The 15440-nt window shown below is 46.1% G+C and overlaps 1 protein-coding gene across 2 annotated transcripts; it reads right to left on the bottom strand.

Moving 5' to 3' along the window:
• Positions 1 to 1482: 1482 nt before the first annotated feature.
• Positions 1483 to 13697, bottom strand: CX3CR1 (C-X3-C motif chemokine receptor 1). 2 transcript variants are annotated; one of them, XM_029244212.1, is made up of 2 exons: positions 13620 to 13697; positions 1483 to 4762 (listed from the first exon to the last, which is right to left on the bottom strand). In XM_029244212.1, the coding sequence occupies exon 2, from the start codon at positions 4751 to 4753 to the stop codon at positions 3677 to 3679; it is 1077 nt and encodes a 358-aa protein (XP_029100045.1). In that variant the 5' UTR covers positions 4754 to 4762; positions 13620 to 13697; the 3' UTR covers positions 1483 to 3676. The 2 variants fall into 2 exon arrangements, with proteins under 2 accessions (XP_029100045.1, XP_029100046.1); XM_029244213.1 differs by lacking the exon at positions 13620 to 13697 and adding an exon at positions 8971 to 9137.
• Between the last annotated feature and the right edge of the window lie 1743 nt (positions 13698 to 15440).

Raw genomic sequence — 15440 nt, 5'->3', positions numbered from 1 at the left:
CTTTAGGGTTTCTATATATAATTTTATATGTGTATATATTGTAGAATGATTATCACAATAAGGTTAGTTAACCCATCCATGACTTCACATAGTTACAATTTTTTTGTGTGTGGTGAGAAATTTTAAAATCTACTCTCTTAACAACTTTCAAATATACAATACAGTATTGTTAACTGTAGTCACCATAAGATTGGTCTATAGTTTTATCAATAGGAGAAAGAAGTCAGTAAACTAAGAGTTATCTACCTCCTTGATTAACTTGCTGTGTGATCTTGGGCCAGTCTCTGGCCTTCTCTGGACCTCTTTTCCCCTACCTGCAAAGTGTGGGTTTGGACTCAACTATTTCTGACCACCCACAATTCTGTGATTCTGGGACTAAAGAAAGCAAGATGGCAAGGGCAACATAGTATGAGTTTCCTCACTGGGAAAGATTCAATCTAATCATAATAAGAAAAAAAAAAGAATCAAAATAGTTGCCTCCATTTATTTGACCATGCTTTCCAAGCCTGTGCTGTGAGCTTTGTGAAGGTAGTCTTACTAAATCCTCATAATAACCCTAGGAGGTGGGCACCATGTTTATTCTTTTTTTCCAGGTGAAGAAACTGAGCCTCAGAGATGTCAAATACCTTCCCAAGCACAGAGTCAGTAGGTTGGGACTCAGTCATAGATGTCTGTCTGCATTTGGAGTTTCTTTCTGCTTTGGGGAAGCCCAGAGCCCAGAAGCTGTGGTGGATCTGATCCAGCTGTGCTCTTAGGGCCAACTGTCCTTTTCAAATGTGCCTTCCTTTACTTAGATACCAACATCAGTGCTATTTAGGTTTTTTCGATGACCTTCCTTATTTTCTCCCTATTCTGTCTTACTCAGCAAAATGAATGAATGAACGTTTCTTATGATACAAATCTAATTTTCTTCTAGAAATGAAACTGTTTATCTTTCTTCTTTGTTTCTCAAGCCAAAAGAATATTTTCCTCTTTTCTTGGGAGTTCACTTATAAGTTAAAATTTTAATGAAAAGTTTCATAATTCAACAATTGGAACAAGGATCAGGTAATAAGGGAGTAAACTGTGAACACCCCGAGAACACCCTCTTCCATTGGTTGTCTGAGCCAAAGCTTCGGAAGCTTCCCACCACATACTCTATTCCCAATGCCTTTCAATTTCTCAGACATTTCCCTTAAGATCTTAAGATCTTAAGACTCAGGTCAGATGTCCTAAGATTAGGGTCCTAAGATCCTTAAAGACTCAGGTCAGATGTCACTGCTCTTGTGTTACCAATTAATGCAGAGCATGCTTTTTTTGTAAATTTCTGAGTTCTGCATTTAAATGTTAAGCACCTCTTAAACATTGAAGGTGAAGGCCTTATCGCACTGATCTTTGCAACAGCTCTGGATCTGAGCTCCCATGTTGCATGTAATATATGCTCAATAAAGGTTTTGCAGTATATTAGTTTCATATGTATGTGTCAAAAGCTAAAAAGTTCCCAGGCCCTTTGGCCCAATTATCCCCATGGCAAGAAATTTATCCAAAGGAAGTAATTGAAGATGAGAAAGGAAATTATACAGAAAAGTGCTGTAAAATATGTGTTTGCTAAATATTGGAAACAAGCGAAATGTTTATTAATAGGGTAATGATGAGTAAGTTACAGTACATGATCTTGATGGAACATAATTCATTCTGTCATTGGTTAAACAAATATACTGACTGCCAAGGAGTGAGAAATAGAAGGAGTCAGATGCCTTCAATGAGTTCACAACCTGGCAGAGTCTTCTGAAATGATTACAAAACTATATAGAAACAGAGGGCTATTTGTGGCCTAATGTTAAGAGAAAAAAAAAGCAGATTATACGGGCTTCCCTGGTGGCGCAGTGGTTGAGAGTCCGCCTGCCGATGCAGGGGACACGGGTTCGTGCCCCGGTCCGGGAAGATCCCACATGCCGCGGAGCGGCTGGGCCCGTGAACCATGGCTGCTGAGCCTGCGCATCTGGAGCCTGTGCTCCGCAACAGAAGAGGCCATAACAGTGAGAGGCCTGCGTACCGCAAAAAAAAAAAAGCAGATTATAAAACTGTCTGTACATTATGATTGCAACTCGAAACACATGAAAGTGTGAATGAGGTCTGGTGGGCAGATGAAGATACTGTGTGGGTAGATTATAGATGATATTTTCTTTAGCATCATCACAATTGTTTTTCAAGCTTTAAAATTTCAGTCCATCCCAAATGTTTACTGAGAAAGGGAAAACTGCTCCTGGGGCCCTGGCTGTCCAGGTTGGCAGTGGCATGAATGATGGGGTTCTCTCCAGATGGGGTTGCCACCAGTTGATTGGGAGGAAATGTTCCAGGCAGTCCGGGAGGGTTGGGTCAGGAAAGGCTATCAACCTGTATATCTACAAGTGTCCATTGAGCGCCACTGTAGGAGCCAGCCTCCTCTGTGTCTGAGCTACATCACGCAGCAGAGCCCGCAAGGCCCTTCCAAGCTCTGTCAACAGCACCACTTAAGCACGGTGCCAGGTGGAGGAAAAGCTGAAGTCTGGGAACCAGACAAGAGGGTTGGAACCTGCAAGAGTTAGAGGCTGGTTCCTCATGCTGGAAAGGATGCTTCCTACATGAAAAGTTCTATTATGTCCATTCTACAGATGAGGAAACTGAAGTTCAGCTGGCCCCAAATTACCCAGCAGATAAGTGATAGAGTTGGGACTAGAAACCATGCCTTCTCAGTTTGGGCCACTGTTTTTTCTGTTTATGCCCCTGGGCTCTGGAGCAGGTGGCGATGCATGTGGCTGGATTGAAGAGACCTGACTGACAAGGTGGCTGGAGTCCTTTGTGAAGGGGAGGTACTGGCGAATCTGTTGGTGGAACCACATGACGGAGGGTGTCAGAGGCCAGGCATTTGAGCTTGAACTTGATGCAGTAGGCGCTGGGGAACCTTTGTATGTTTGGGGACATGACAGAGGGGGTTTAATGGCGAAGAGGCTGGTGGTGTGTGCTGGCTGGTATGATCAGGGTGGGGCTGGGCTAGATGCAGGTAAAGTTGGTGGGCAACTCTTGTTATATCTGATCAAAGCAGCACCCACCCCTCCAGCTTCTTGGAAATATGTCTTCACGCATCTCCAACCACAAGATTGGAATGGGAGCTGCCATCTTATCTATGTCTTCCCTGTGGATACTGCCACCTGGTCCAAGGATGAGAATCTGATACAAACTTGGCCAATCAGAGCCCTTCCCTGGGAATTTTGACCTTGGGATCAGAGGGATATAGGTCTCATTCCCTCTCTGATGACAAAACTGTGTTATGTGAGTCTGGGATCTCTGTTACCACTCAGAGATTTGAGAGTCAGAGAGAGGAAGTTCTAGCTAGATTCAATCTCTAGTTTTCACTCACTCTGAGGATTTGCCACCCCCTTGCCCATGTTACAATGCAAATGATACTGCCTCTTTTCAGGCTAAATTAATCTGAGTTGAATTTTTGTAATTTGTAAACAAGAAACTCTTGACATTGGCAATAAGAAACATGACTATCCTTTATCATTCAGATTTTGAGCACAATTCTAAAAAATACTTTCAGGATTGCTTTTGGGCATCAGGCCCATTGTTTCTTGCATGTAAGAAATTTAAAAATCTGTCCTAATTATTCAGTGTCAGTCTCAGAAACTCCAGGCTTGCTGGAGAGACAAGGCTTTCAGAGGAGGATGGATGTATTTCCGTCACTGGTGTAATGAGTGAAATTGCTGCTCAGAACACTTTCTCGCCTGCTCCTTTGTGATTCAGACGGGGACAGGGAGAAACTGACGTGGACGGGATGGCCACACAGGACAGCCAGGCATTTCCTGTACAGGTGGTAAAGGTATCTTCTGAACTTCTCTCCAGCAAATGCATAGATAAGGGGATTAAGGCAACAGTGGGTAAATGCAACTGTCTCGGTCACACTGAGGGCCAACCTCAGATCCCTCTTCATGTCACAGTTGGGAAAGAAATCATAGAGGTTGAGTGTCTCTAAGAAAATCATGACGTTGTAAGGTGTCCAGAAGAGGAAAAACATGATGACCACAAGAAAGATCAGCCTAATGGCTTTAGCTTTCTTTTGGTTTTTGCAGGAAAAAAGTGTTCGCATGATTCTGAAGTAACAGTAACTCATAATAAGCAGGGGGAGCAGGAAGCCAAGAAAATTTATTTCTACGTTGCGGAGCACAGGCCAGATTTCCTGTAGGACCTCGGGGTAGTCACCAAGGCATTCGTTTTCTTTCTGTTTGGTGAACATGAACTGGGGTGCAGCCACCAAGATGGCGGCTGCCCAGACGCCAAGGCTGATGGTGACACCATGCTGCACAGTCCGGTTGTTCATGGAGTTGGCGGCCAGGACAATGGCCAAGTACCTGTCGATGCTGATGATGGTGATGAAGAATATGCCTCCAAAAAACCCGATGAAGAAGAAGGCGGTGGTGAGTTTGCACATGGCGTTATGAAGGCCTTGCTCGTTTATAAGATAGTGAGTCCAGAAGGGCAAGGTGGCTACAAAGAGCAGATCAGAAAAGGCCAGGTTCAGGAGGTAAACGTCAGTGATGCTCTTGGGCTTCTGGCTGTTGGTGAGGGCAAACACCACCAGCAAATTTCCCACCAGGCCAAAGGCAAAGACAAGGGAGTAGAGTATGGCCAGGAAGACAGTTCCCAAGGCCACGATGTCCCCCATATCACAGGCTTCTGCAAGCTCATCATACTCAAAGTCTTCTAAACTTGATTCAGGGGAGATGGTGGGCATGGTGAGCACCTGGATGAGAAAGGAAGACAACTAGTGGCATTAGTTCTCAGAGAAACAAGGTTGGAATTCTGCCCCTTACATAGGCAGACTGGAAGAAGCAAACATTTGGCTGGGTGTCTAACCAGTACCTTTCCCAGTGTCATGCGTGCTATCTTGTTTAATCTCTGTGATGGAGGCTATAAGAGACCCCTTTGACAGAGAGGAAACCAGTCCCTGAGAGGCTGAGTGACTTGCCAGAAACTATGAAGTAAATGGCTCAGTTAGCATTTGAATCTAAGCCTTTTGAAGCTTGAGACAGATCTTTTTTTCTTTGATTTTCAAAAGTCTATCTGAAAGATAGCGAGCTTGACCAGGGTGTGGATGGGGGAGAGGGGACGAGTGAGTGGGGAGGAGAAGGGTGTGGTGGTGGGGACGCCGTAATTCACACTTCCAGTCCAAGCTTCCATTCTCCACCCGCTTCCTTTCTCCCACCTCTCGCCCTCTGCACCCTCATTTCTCCTGCATGAACACTGAAGAGAGAGGTCCTAGACACTGCGGAGCCCTGGGCAGGCCTGCACCCAGAGGCTCGTCTTTGTCTTTGAGAGCCATTTCTTTCCCTCTCCCTCTTGGAACCAACTAAGTCTTTCTGTTCCTTAAGGGATAAGACATAGAGTCAGACACCCTAGGGTGATTACCTTGCCTTGATTTGCCCAGGACTCTTCTGGTTTTAGCACTGAAAGTCTCACATGTCGGAAACCCCTCAGTTCTAAGCCAGCTGGGATAGTCAGTCATCCTACAACTCCAAGAGGGAGTGTCACCATCACCCAGGCCTTTGCAGTCACGAAAGGGCTGATGGATCCCAGATGGAGGCCTGTGCTCAGTTAGCTTGTTGCCCTGGGTCTTGGGGGCTAAGTAATCTGATAATTACCAGCCCTGCACTTCACTGTGACCTGGCCTCCCCCACTGTTCTTTTCCTGTTTTTTTCTGGACAAGAATAGAAAGATAAGACATTTCTGCTCAGGTTGGGAAGTGACACTTGTCCATCCCCTCTTCTCCCAGCCAAGATTCACTCCAGAGGCTGCAAGGGGAGCCCTTTTGCCCTGGTCCTCTGGGACCCCCTCCTCTTCCTTGTGATACCACAAGATAGGCCCTCAGAAACCTCAGTGCACACCTCCTGGTCGTCACTGCCTCCACTCAGCACAGCTAAAACCAAAGCTCATGCTTCTTTAACCAGGGGAGTTTCCACACCCCGCTACATACTTTTCATGCTGGTTTCACCAAGATGGTGTCTCTGCCAAGGCGAGGGCCCCCCCAGCCAGGGCTTTGCTTCTCCCTTCCCAACCTCTGCTTAGTGTCCTGGCCCAGCTCTGCGTCTCACCCAGACTCTTCCGGGCGAAGTGGCCCAAGCCTTTCTGACCTGGGCCGTCTCAGGCTGGGATGGAGTTCTCAGCCCCAGGGAACTGTATGCTTTCTTTGCTTTCAGCTGCAATGCCCTTTTCTCAGAGAGGAGCCTCTGGCTATGACCTTAGTCAATAAAAGTTAAGTTGAACCATATAAAATGGCTGATATGCAACCATTTTTGAGTGACATAAATGTCAGTTTCAAATGGCTCAGCTGAGATGCCGGGCGGCTGGGAGTGGCCGCTTGGTGCATGTGGCTTGTTGCTGGAGCCCATCTTCCCAGACAGTCAGCTGTGTAGGAACACAAACAGTCAAGCCCTTGTAGTCCTAAGTTGCGGATGCTGGGGGTAGCCCCCCCTCTTCCTGCCCCCCACCCCGGGTCAGGAGCTGGCAGATTTGACCTCGAGAGGAGTCCAAGGACAATTCGCATCTCTTTTGGGCCTGTGTTCAGTCCTGAAAGCCCAGGAACTTGGTGCTTTTGAATTGGCTTGATTTTTGCCAAATCTGCATGTGGTGGGTTTGATTTCCACTCTTGGCGGCATGCCTCACACACAGGGACCTCCTACAAATCTTCGGGCAGGTGTCCCTGGGTCATTGGGAAGAGTGGGGAGGTGGGCTAGAAGGGGACGGGCACACACTTGGCAGCCCTGAGCCAGGTGCCCAGCAAGGAGAGGGGAGGGACTGGGGACCTCCTTGCCACATGCCACCTGTTTATTTCTGACATCCTGGCCTTTTCCAAGCTCTTCCTGCACCTTCCCCATCCTCTCATCATGAATATCCCTGGAGCCCTTCAGCAGGGCAGCGAACTTTCCTTTCAGAATTACAGAGAGGATTAAATAGGTAATAACATGAAGTATCTAGAACTTGATAGCTTTATCCAGGCACCTTTTCAGGAAAGGTGGGCCTCAGCTGGGTGGACCTTTTATTTCTGGGTCCTCTGAGATGTCCCAGGGTTGGGCCAGGAGCCTGAAGATAGGGCCTCCTGGTAGCAGACAAGAGCAGGACTAATGCCCTTGGGGTCAAAGTGCTGCCAGAGATCAACTGGCTTTCACTCAGGCTGCACACTGGCCTCCCAGACCCTGAGGACACCAGAAACCAAGTGCAAGAATCCAGTGAAGGCGCAGTGGCTAAGAATCCGCCTGCCAATGCAGGGGACCCGGGTTTGAGCCCTGGTCCAGGAAGATCCCACATGCCGCAGAGCAACGAAGCACGTGTGCCACAACTACTGAGCCCATGTGCCACAACTACTGAAGCCCGCACACCTAAAGTCCGTGCTCCACAACAAGAGAATCCACCACAGTGAGAAGTCTGCGCACTGCAACGAAGAGTAGCCCCCGCTCGCTGCAACTAGAGAAAGCCCGCGGGCATCAACGAAGACCCAACACAGCCAAAAAGAAATAAATGAAATAAAAAAAAAAAGAATCCAGTGAAATAAGCCTTCACAGCATCTACTAAGCGAGGTTCATATAGACAGGATTGCAAGGGGAAGGATAGGTGCCGGAGTGAAGCACTAACACAGGTCCCACCACGCTAACTGAGGCTGCACCGCATACGTCTCCTCAGTTGTCCTCGGGTCTCCTCACCCTCTGTTCTGTTAAGTCAACGTTTTACTAAATGGTGCTGAGCTGGGAGAGTCTGGGCTGAACCTAGTAGCTGAGCTTTGAATACACATGGGTTTCACACCCAAGTTGAAATGAATTTTGTAGAACCTGCTTTAAAAAACACCAAGCAGGCTCTACTGCTGATCCTGTTCTACTTCCTCCGGTCACTTCCTTTTCTCAGGCCTGCTCACTTATTTTTTAACTATTTTTTTGGTCATCATTACCCACTGTTTCCAATCAGCTTCCCTTTTCTACACTTCCCCTCTCATTAGCTGGCCCCCATCCACTTTCTTCTCCCCAGCGTCTTTTTCGTGTTGCTTCCTCCTCTTTTTTGGCTTCATGTCCTGCTTAGTTTTCTAGATTCAATGAGTCTTCTTTTGTTTGTTTGTTTACCTTCCTTGCTCTCTTTTTATGGCTTTTTAGGCCCTTGAGTACATGCGGGTTTGAGGTTCAGTCTAATGCCAATTGTGAGGCTTAATTTTTTTCCTTTGGACCAAACAAAACTCAGGAATTGCTTGATCCCTGATCCCAACTTTCCCCGTGGGGGTACCACTATCTCTTGAGGTTCTAGAACCTGAGGTTATCCTCAGAAAGCCCCAGTTTAGGAGTGAAGGCTGCCGTTCCTGGATACCTGCTAAGTGTCATGCTCCAGACACAAGACCCCATTTAACTCTCACCACAACACTTCATGGGAAATGACTCTGCCCCCTTGCAAAATAACCACCAGCGGCTCAGAAAGATTTGGGTAATTTGTCCAAGGGAGCAACAGAACCAGGATTTCAACCCAGATGCGTCTCTTCACAAAGCCGTGTTCCCTGCCCTGCACCATGCTTTCCCTCTTGGAGGGGAATTCTGCATGTTACTGCAGGCCCTGTCTCTAGAATGAGAACTGAAAAATAGTAGAGGTGACCCCCCTTTAAAGGATAAGATTCAAGAAGTGACCCTGAACACTCTTCCTGGGTTTCGCCTTCTAGACTCAGGACCCAGAAGGCTGACCCTCAGTGAAACGGTGGGTGGGAAATGGAGGGGATAGGGATATTATTTGCCTCTCCAGCCATGACTAGGTGGTCCTCACTGCCAGACCCCCAGAACCTAGCTCTCAACAATGGTGGTGAAGAAATGGGAATCCTTTTCTATGGAGAAGGAAAGGCTGAAGGCTAAAGGGTCAGCTTATTTCCTGTCTTCAAATACACAGTGATGCTCTTCAGAGCCATGTACTTCAGAGGGGTCCACATACCCTGAAATAAGCTGGCAGACCCTGGGCAGCTCACTTCCAGCTTGGCCTCAGTTTCTTGATGTATGTAATGAAAGCCCTGGACCGGACCATCTCTGAGGGCCTGGCCAGCTCTGGCTGCTCAGTTTTCCAACAATGACCGAACAGAAGGAAACAGTTTTAAAGAGCAGCATGAGTCCTGGGTCAGGGGAAGCATGGCCTCGTGTCCACAGAGTGGCTGCTCAGCAGCCTGCGAAGCTTCTGGGCTCACAGGCGGCCAGCATTCAGATGAGGTTCTGTTTGGAGACAGAGAGCTGAATTAGTTAATTTTGAGTCCTGACAAATCTGGAATTCACCTTGGGCCACGTAGGAAGGTTCTCAGTCTGGCCCCAAGCCCACACCCCTGGCTACTTGGGACCCTGAGTTTAAGGACCTGATGGTTTTCCAATTTACAATGACAGCTATTTTTTATGAGACCCCTCCTCAGGATGCAGAGAGAGCAAGGCCAAGAAGGAAGAAGAGGGGCAGATGGATGGGCCTTGAATTCCATGCTGAGGAGCAGTGGGCACATTTTACAACTTGCACCCCATCCTCCACACAAGTAGATTGAGTGACTTTCTATTCCTACAGCAGCGTCCACCTAAAACAACTTGGCGTGACTCACCCACCAGCATTTTATACGGGCCAAAACACGCCACAAGCCAAGACCAGTAACAGGAGAAAACCACACATGGAGCGAGGCCCCTCTGCTCGTGTGTGAGCCACCCCTTCACAGGACCTGCCCCTGTTCTTGGTTTGCCACACCTCCCTCTGCTTTCCTCCTCAAAGTCCTTTATGGTATTTATTTATCTCTGTTAAAATGAACTGTGAAATTTAGAAAGGAAATGACTATGACTTTCCTTTTTTTAATAACTGAAGAAGAGATGGACTTGCTTATTAATTAATTTTTGATTAAGCCAATATCTGTTAATTATCTTTACCATACACTGGTGTAAGGACAAGTGAAAATTAAAAATAAGAGGCTTGGGACTTCTCTGGTGGCGCAGTGGTTAGGAATCTGCCTGCCAACGCAGGGGACACAGGTTCAAGCCCTGGTCCAGGAAGATCCCACATGCTGCAGAGCAACCAAGCCCGTGCGCCACAACTACTGAGCCCATGTGCCACAACTACTGAAGCCCGTGCACCTAGAGCCCATGCTCTGCAGCAAAGAGAAGCCTCCGCGAAGGGAAGCCCATGCACCGCAACGAAGTGTAGCCCCCGCTCAGCACAACTAGAGAAAGCCCGCGCACAGCAACGAAGACCCAACGCAGCCAAAATAAATTAATTAATTAGCTAAAAAAAATAATAAGAGGCTTAATTCTCCCTGTTGGAAATAAGGGACAAGAGTCCACTTGCCTCCTTTTTCTTAGAATATTTATTTTAGAAAACATGTAATTGTACCTTCTTTCCTCTTTGAAATGTGGATATATATCCTTTAGAAAATGTGATCATTTCCTCTGTCAGCTTCAGAGCCGGGAGCCATCTCTTTGAGATGCAGATATTGAGGTGCCCAGGCTCCCAGTCCCAGAGGGAGGGCAAGAGCCTGACTTGGGCAGGAACCTGGCTCCAAGTTACACAACCACCTCTGATAATAAAGGGATGAGAAGTTTGTTTCTCCTCTGGATGAAGCCAACCCACTAATACAGATGATGAACCCAATGACCATGGTAAACTTGGGATGAACTGTGTGTGACTGTCAGGTTCCCTTACTTGAGCACCAGTCATTGTGTATCTTGAGAACATGTGTGTAAGGGGTTGTATCTGGTCATATACCAGGGTGAGATTTTTTGTGTCTTTACTACCTCATAGCGGATTGCCTGTGATGCACATCACATTTAATGCTTATTCAGTAATGAAAGAGTTTTCTTTCTCTACCATATTCATGGAGAGATTTTTCTGGGTTGGAGATTTTGTTTTTCATTCTATTTCCCCAACAGTAGGCACTGTGCTCAATTCTGTAGAGGTAAAAATGTCTAAGATATAGTCTCTGTGAATTTTTATTATTGTTTAGTAAGAGTATAAGAAAAGTGATGGGAAACCCAAGGATTGGACCATTTAAGCTGAGTCTTAAAGGCTGGGAGGGTCTTCCAGGTTGATAAAGATGGCGGTGGGCATGGGGTGTGGTGCGGTTTGAAGCCAAAGGCACTGAGAGTATGAGCATAAGGAGGTTTCCTGGGTCCACGGCCAGGCAGAGAGAGTGTGAGGGACTATACAGAAACAGAAGGAAGTGAGGATTGTGGGGTTAGGAGGGGCCAACCTGTTCCCGGAGCCTTCAGGAAAGTTCACTTTAGTCTGAGTGGAGGGCTCAGGAAAGGATGCAGAGAGAAGGCAGAAGAGGGGAAAACAGAGGAGCCTCAAATTCTACACTGAGGATCTATAAGGAGAAATTATAAAAGACTTTAATAGGCCAAAAAACCTTTATTGGGTGTCCTGTCTAGCACACCCTTTGGGGCCATCTCCCCCTTTCACTGTCTGAGCTAATTTACGGATGACTGATGATGTTGCGATAATTCTTGTTCATGGAAAAAGAAATTGTGTCTGGTGGTGATGCATTTGATAACTGCCATGTGGATAGGGGCCAATTTTGCATTTATCTGTAAATTCATCTCAGCATTTCTGGTAGTATCTCATCCATGCTATTGCTGTGGCTATGGTCTGTTCATTGTTATTGCTGAATAGGATTGCACTGTGTGAGTGCCCCACGATTATTATCTGTTCTATGCTGATGCGCCCCTGGGTGGCTTTCAGTTTTTGAACAATTCTGTCATGAACATTTCTGTGTGTGCATCTACATCTCCTACAGTAGAAATGCATTTTAAAAACGCAAACCAAAAAGCAGACATACTGTATATAAACCCACATATGTGAAGGTCAGAAACAGGCAAAGAAAATCCACAGTGTTTAGGAATGAATATGTAGGAGGTAAAACTACACGGACAAAGAAGGAAGCAATGACCATAAAAGTCAGGAATGGGGTGATTTTGGGGAGGGCAGGGGTGGTGATCAAGTAGGGACCTGAGGGAGGCTGCCGGGGGCTGGCCTGGTTCTCTGCTGCTGCCTGGTTGTTGGTTTGGTAGCAGATCAATTTATAAGCTGTTGACCTGCACACTGTCCTTTGAGTGTGTTATGTTTCCCAATGAACATAGGTTTAAGGAAAAAGATGAAGAGGGCCTGGGAAGATATTTAAAGAGATGTGGTATAGGTTTTCTTCCCTGCCAAGAGTCACAATTCACTCACATGTGTGACCACTCATACTTTCTTTCTGAAGATGATGTTTTCCAATGACACAAACCTTCTGAGCCCAAATGTCCTCACAATGATGATAACAGCATACATCAACGTTGAACATCAAAGTGCGTCAGCAATTTGTTATTAAAATAATTTTCGTTATAAATGCAATAGTTGCTCATTATAAAAAATGCGGATATTGGGACTTCCCTGGCAGTCCAGTGGTTAAGACGCCGAGCTTCCACTGCAGGAGGTGTGGGTTTGATCCCTGGTCGGGGACCTAAGATAGCATATGCCTCACGGCACAGCCAAAAAAAAAAAAAAAAAAAAAATGCAGATGGCACAAAAAAGCATGGAAGTAACAGGAAAGAAAAAACTCAAAACTATCTACAATCCAACTTCCCAGAACCAACCACAGCTAGTTTTTAGCTTCTTCCATCCAATCTTTATGCATATTTTAATATTCACGTTGAGTATATTTAAAATGCAAATGCTATTTTTAAAACTTTTTATTATACAATTTCCAAACATATATAAAAGCAGAGACAACCCCCATGCACTAATCACCCAGCTTCAACAATTAGCAACTCATGATCAGTATTTCATCTATTCCCCACTCATGCCCTACTGGATTATTTAAAAATAAATTCAGGGACTTCCCTGATGGTCCAGTGGTTAAGACTACACACTCCCAATGCAGAGAGGGGGCCTGGGTTCAATCCCTGGTCAGGGAACTAGATCCCGCATGCCGCAACTAAGAGTCCACATGCAGCAACTAAAGATCCCTTGTGCCGCAACTAAGACCTGGCACACCAAATAAATAAATAAATATTTTAAAATAAATAAATAAATCCAGATGTCATAACATTTCACCCATAAACAGTTAAATGTGAGTCTCTAAAAGAATAAGAAAGAAAAAAAATAAAATTATTTTTAAAAATAATAGGGAGCTCCCTGGTGGTCCAGTGGTTAGGACATTGTAATTGATTTACAATATGTTAATTTCTGCTGTAGAGCAAAGTGATTCATATATATGTGTGTGCATGCATATATATTCTTTTCCGTGCTATACAGTAGGATCTTGTTGTTTATCCATTCCATATATAACAGTTGGCAGATGCAATTTTAAATGATGCTTTTTTTGAGCATCTCTCCATGTCCCTGAAACGTAATTACTAACACTTCTAATCATATTCCACTATGTTAAGCATATCATAAATAATCTAATCACTCACTGCCCCCCATCACCCCCAAGCCCCTTGGACATTTAGGCTGCAACATCCTCTGGAAAATGGTCTCCCTTGTTGGCATGTAAAGCAAACCAGCATCATTAACCAACTTTGACCTCTGACCACAGTGCCCCACCCAGCTCGCCCACAGGTGCTGAAAGAGTCCTCTGGTCCTACCTGGGCTGGACCTGGGAAGGGAACCTCTGGATATGCCAGTCAGCCGCCCTGTCCCACGCAGACTCTGCCAGAGAGTATTTCCCTTTCCTTCCCTCTGAGAGCATCTTTAATTGCAAAGTTAGCCAATAGTATCTGGTTTCCTGTGAGGTAGACTATCTTTAGATGCTGCCACAGGCAAGTTCAGAAACTCCAGGCTGGAGGCCAGCTGGGACAGGAGTGCCTGAAGTTACAGACCTGGAAGACCCAAGCCTGGAGCAGACCAAGAGGGGCTTGGAGGGAGTGATAACTTAGGGGCTGTGTTATCTCCCTCACATGGGTGGAGGGCAGGGAACAGTATAGCTCTTTTAATGATGTGCCTTCAGGCAAGCCCAGAAACTGAGCCTCAGTTTTCCTGTCAATAAACAGGAGCCGATAATACTCACTGGACAGCATTGGGGCGCAGATTGAATGAGCTACAGCTTTTCTCCTCAAAGTGTGATCCCAGTTAGGAGCTTATCAGAAATGCAGCACCTCAGACCCCCACCCTAGGCCTCTTGAATTAGACTCTGCATTTTTTTGATGCCTTATAGATTTTATTTGTTATAAAGAAAATTCATCTCTATATGTATCTTTATTTTTTTATTTTTTTCATGTGACTTGCTTTATTGTGATATCTGCTTTATTGTGGTGGTCTGGGACCGAACTCACAATATCTCTAAGGTATGCCTATATTGTTTTATTAAAAAATTTTTTTCTATTGAAGTATAGTTGATTTACAGTATTTTAGGTGTACAGCAAAGTGATTCAGTTATACATACATATACAAATATATATATATTCTTTTTCAGATTCTTTTTCATTTTAGGTTATTACAAGATATGGAATATAGAGACTCTGCATTTTAATGAAATTGTTAGGAAATTGGTAAACACATTGAGTCTGAGAGGCGTTGGCACAGAAAACACCTACTGAGTGCCTGTTACCTGATGGATACTTAATAATTATGTTTCCCCTCACCTCCCTCCTTCAAGGCATCTAGTGATTCCCTATACCCTGCAGTCAAGCCCAAGTTCTGTATCTGATGGGCAGTGGCACAGGCTGCTCCAGCGGGATGTGGCACCTGGCTGGGCCCTGTTGTACAGGCCGTGCTCCTGCTCCCTGCCCTGGCCAGCTGGTTCTTTGACTGTAACTCATATCTCAGCCACCTCGGCTGCACTGCCTTCCCACCACTTCCTTACTGCCTGAGTCATATCCAAGGCCAAGCCTCTTCCTAGTCCATCCCTATCCCAGGGCCTAGCCAGGGTCTGGCACCAGTGGGCCCTCAACACACGTGTTTATTGCGTGGTCAGTGACCACACCCCCACAGGACCTTCCCTGGCTGCCCACTGCCCTTCTCACAGCTTGTGCCCAGTGTGCCCCTGGTCTCCTATGCTCTGCTGAGGGTGGGGCTGCACTGCAAGCTTCCACCTTGCCTTCTCCCCATCCCCAACATGGACTCACCGGCCAGGACCAGCTGTGGCTGGGACTGCAGTGCTATGGGTTGGCTGACCTGCTGGCGTTTGAGGAACTCCACTTCCCCATTTCCTTTCTCGGTCTCCCCCTGGCCTAAGTGTCAGACCACCTTTCCCCGCCTTTGGCCAGGCTAAAATTTGTGCTAAAAATAATCCAAAGACTGCTGCTAGACACCCCCAGGTGGGAACTCAATATAGAGGAGCCTGCCCCACTGAGGACTGACAGACTTTACTCAAATACCTCAAGCTGCAGGAAACTTCAGATACTTGTTAGTGTTTGTGGACACTTTTTCTTTTTCTGTTTTTTGGCCGTGCCATATGGCATGCAGTA

This window comes from Monodon monoceros, unplaced genomic scaffold (assembly GCF_005190385.1).
Source record: "Monodon monoceros isolate NGI ecotype Baffin Bay Population unplaced genomic scaffold, NGI_Narwhal_1 Super_Scaffold_3, whole genome shotgun sequence".
Taxonomy (NCBI): domain Eukaryota; kingdom Metazoa; phylum Chordata; class Mammalia; order Artiodactyla; family Monodontidae; genus Monodon; species Monodon monoceros.
This window is presented reverse-complemented; position numbering and strand designations above follow the sequence as displayed.

Coding starts and splice junctions, on each gene's coding strand:
- CX3CR1 (XM_029244212.1), bottom strand. CDS start 4,753: ATGCCCACCATCTCCCCTGAATCAAGTTTAGAAGACTTTGAGTATGAT.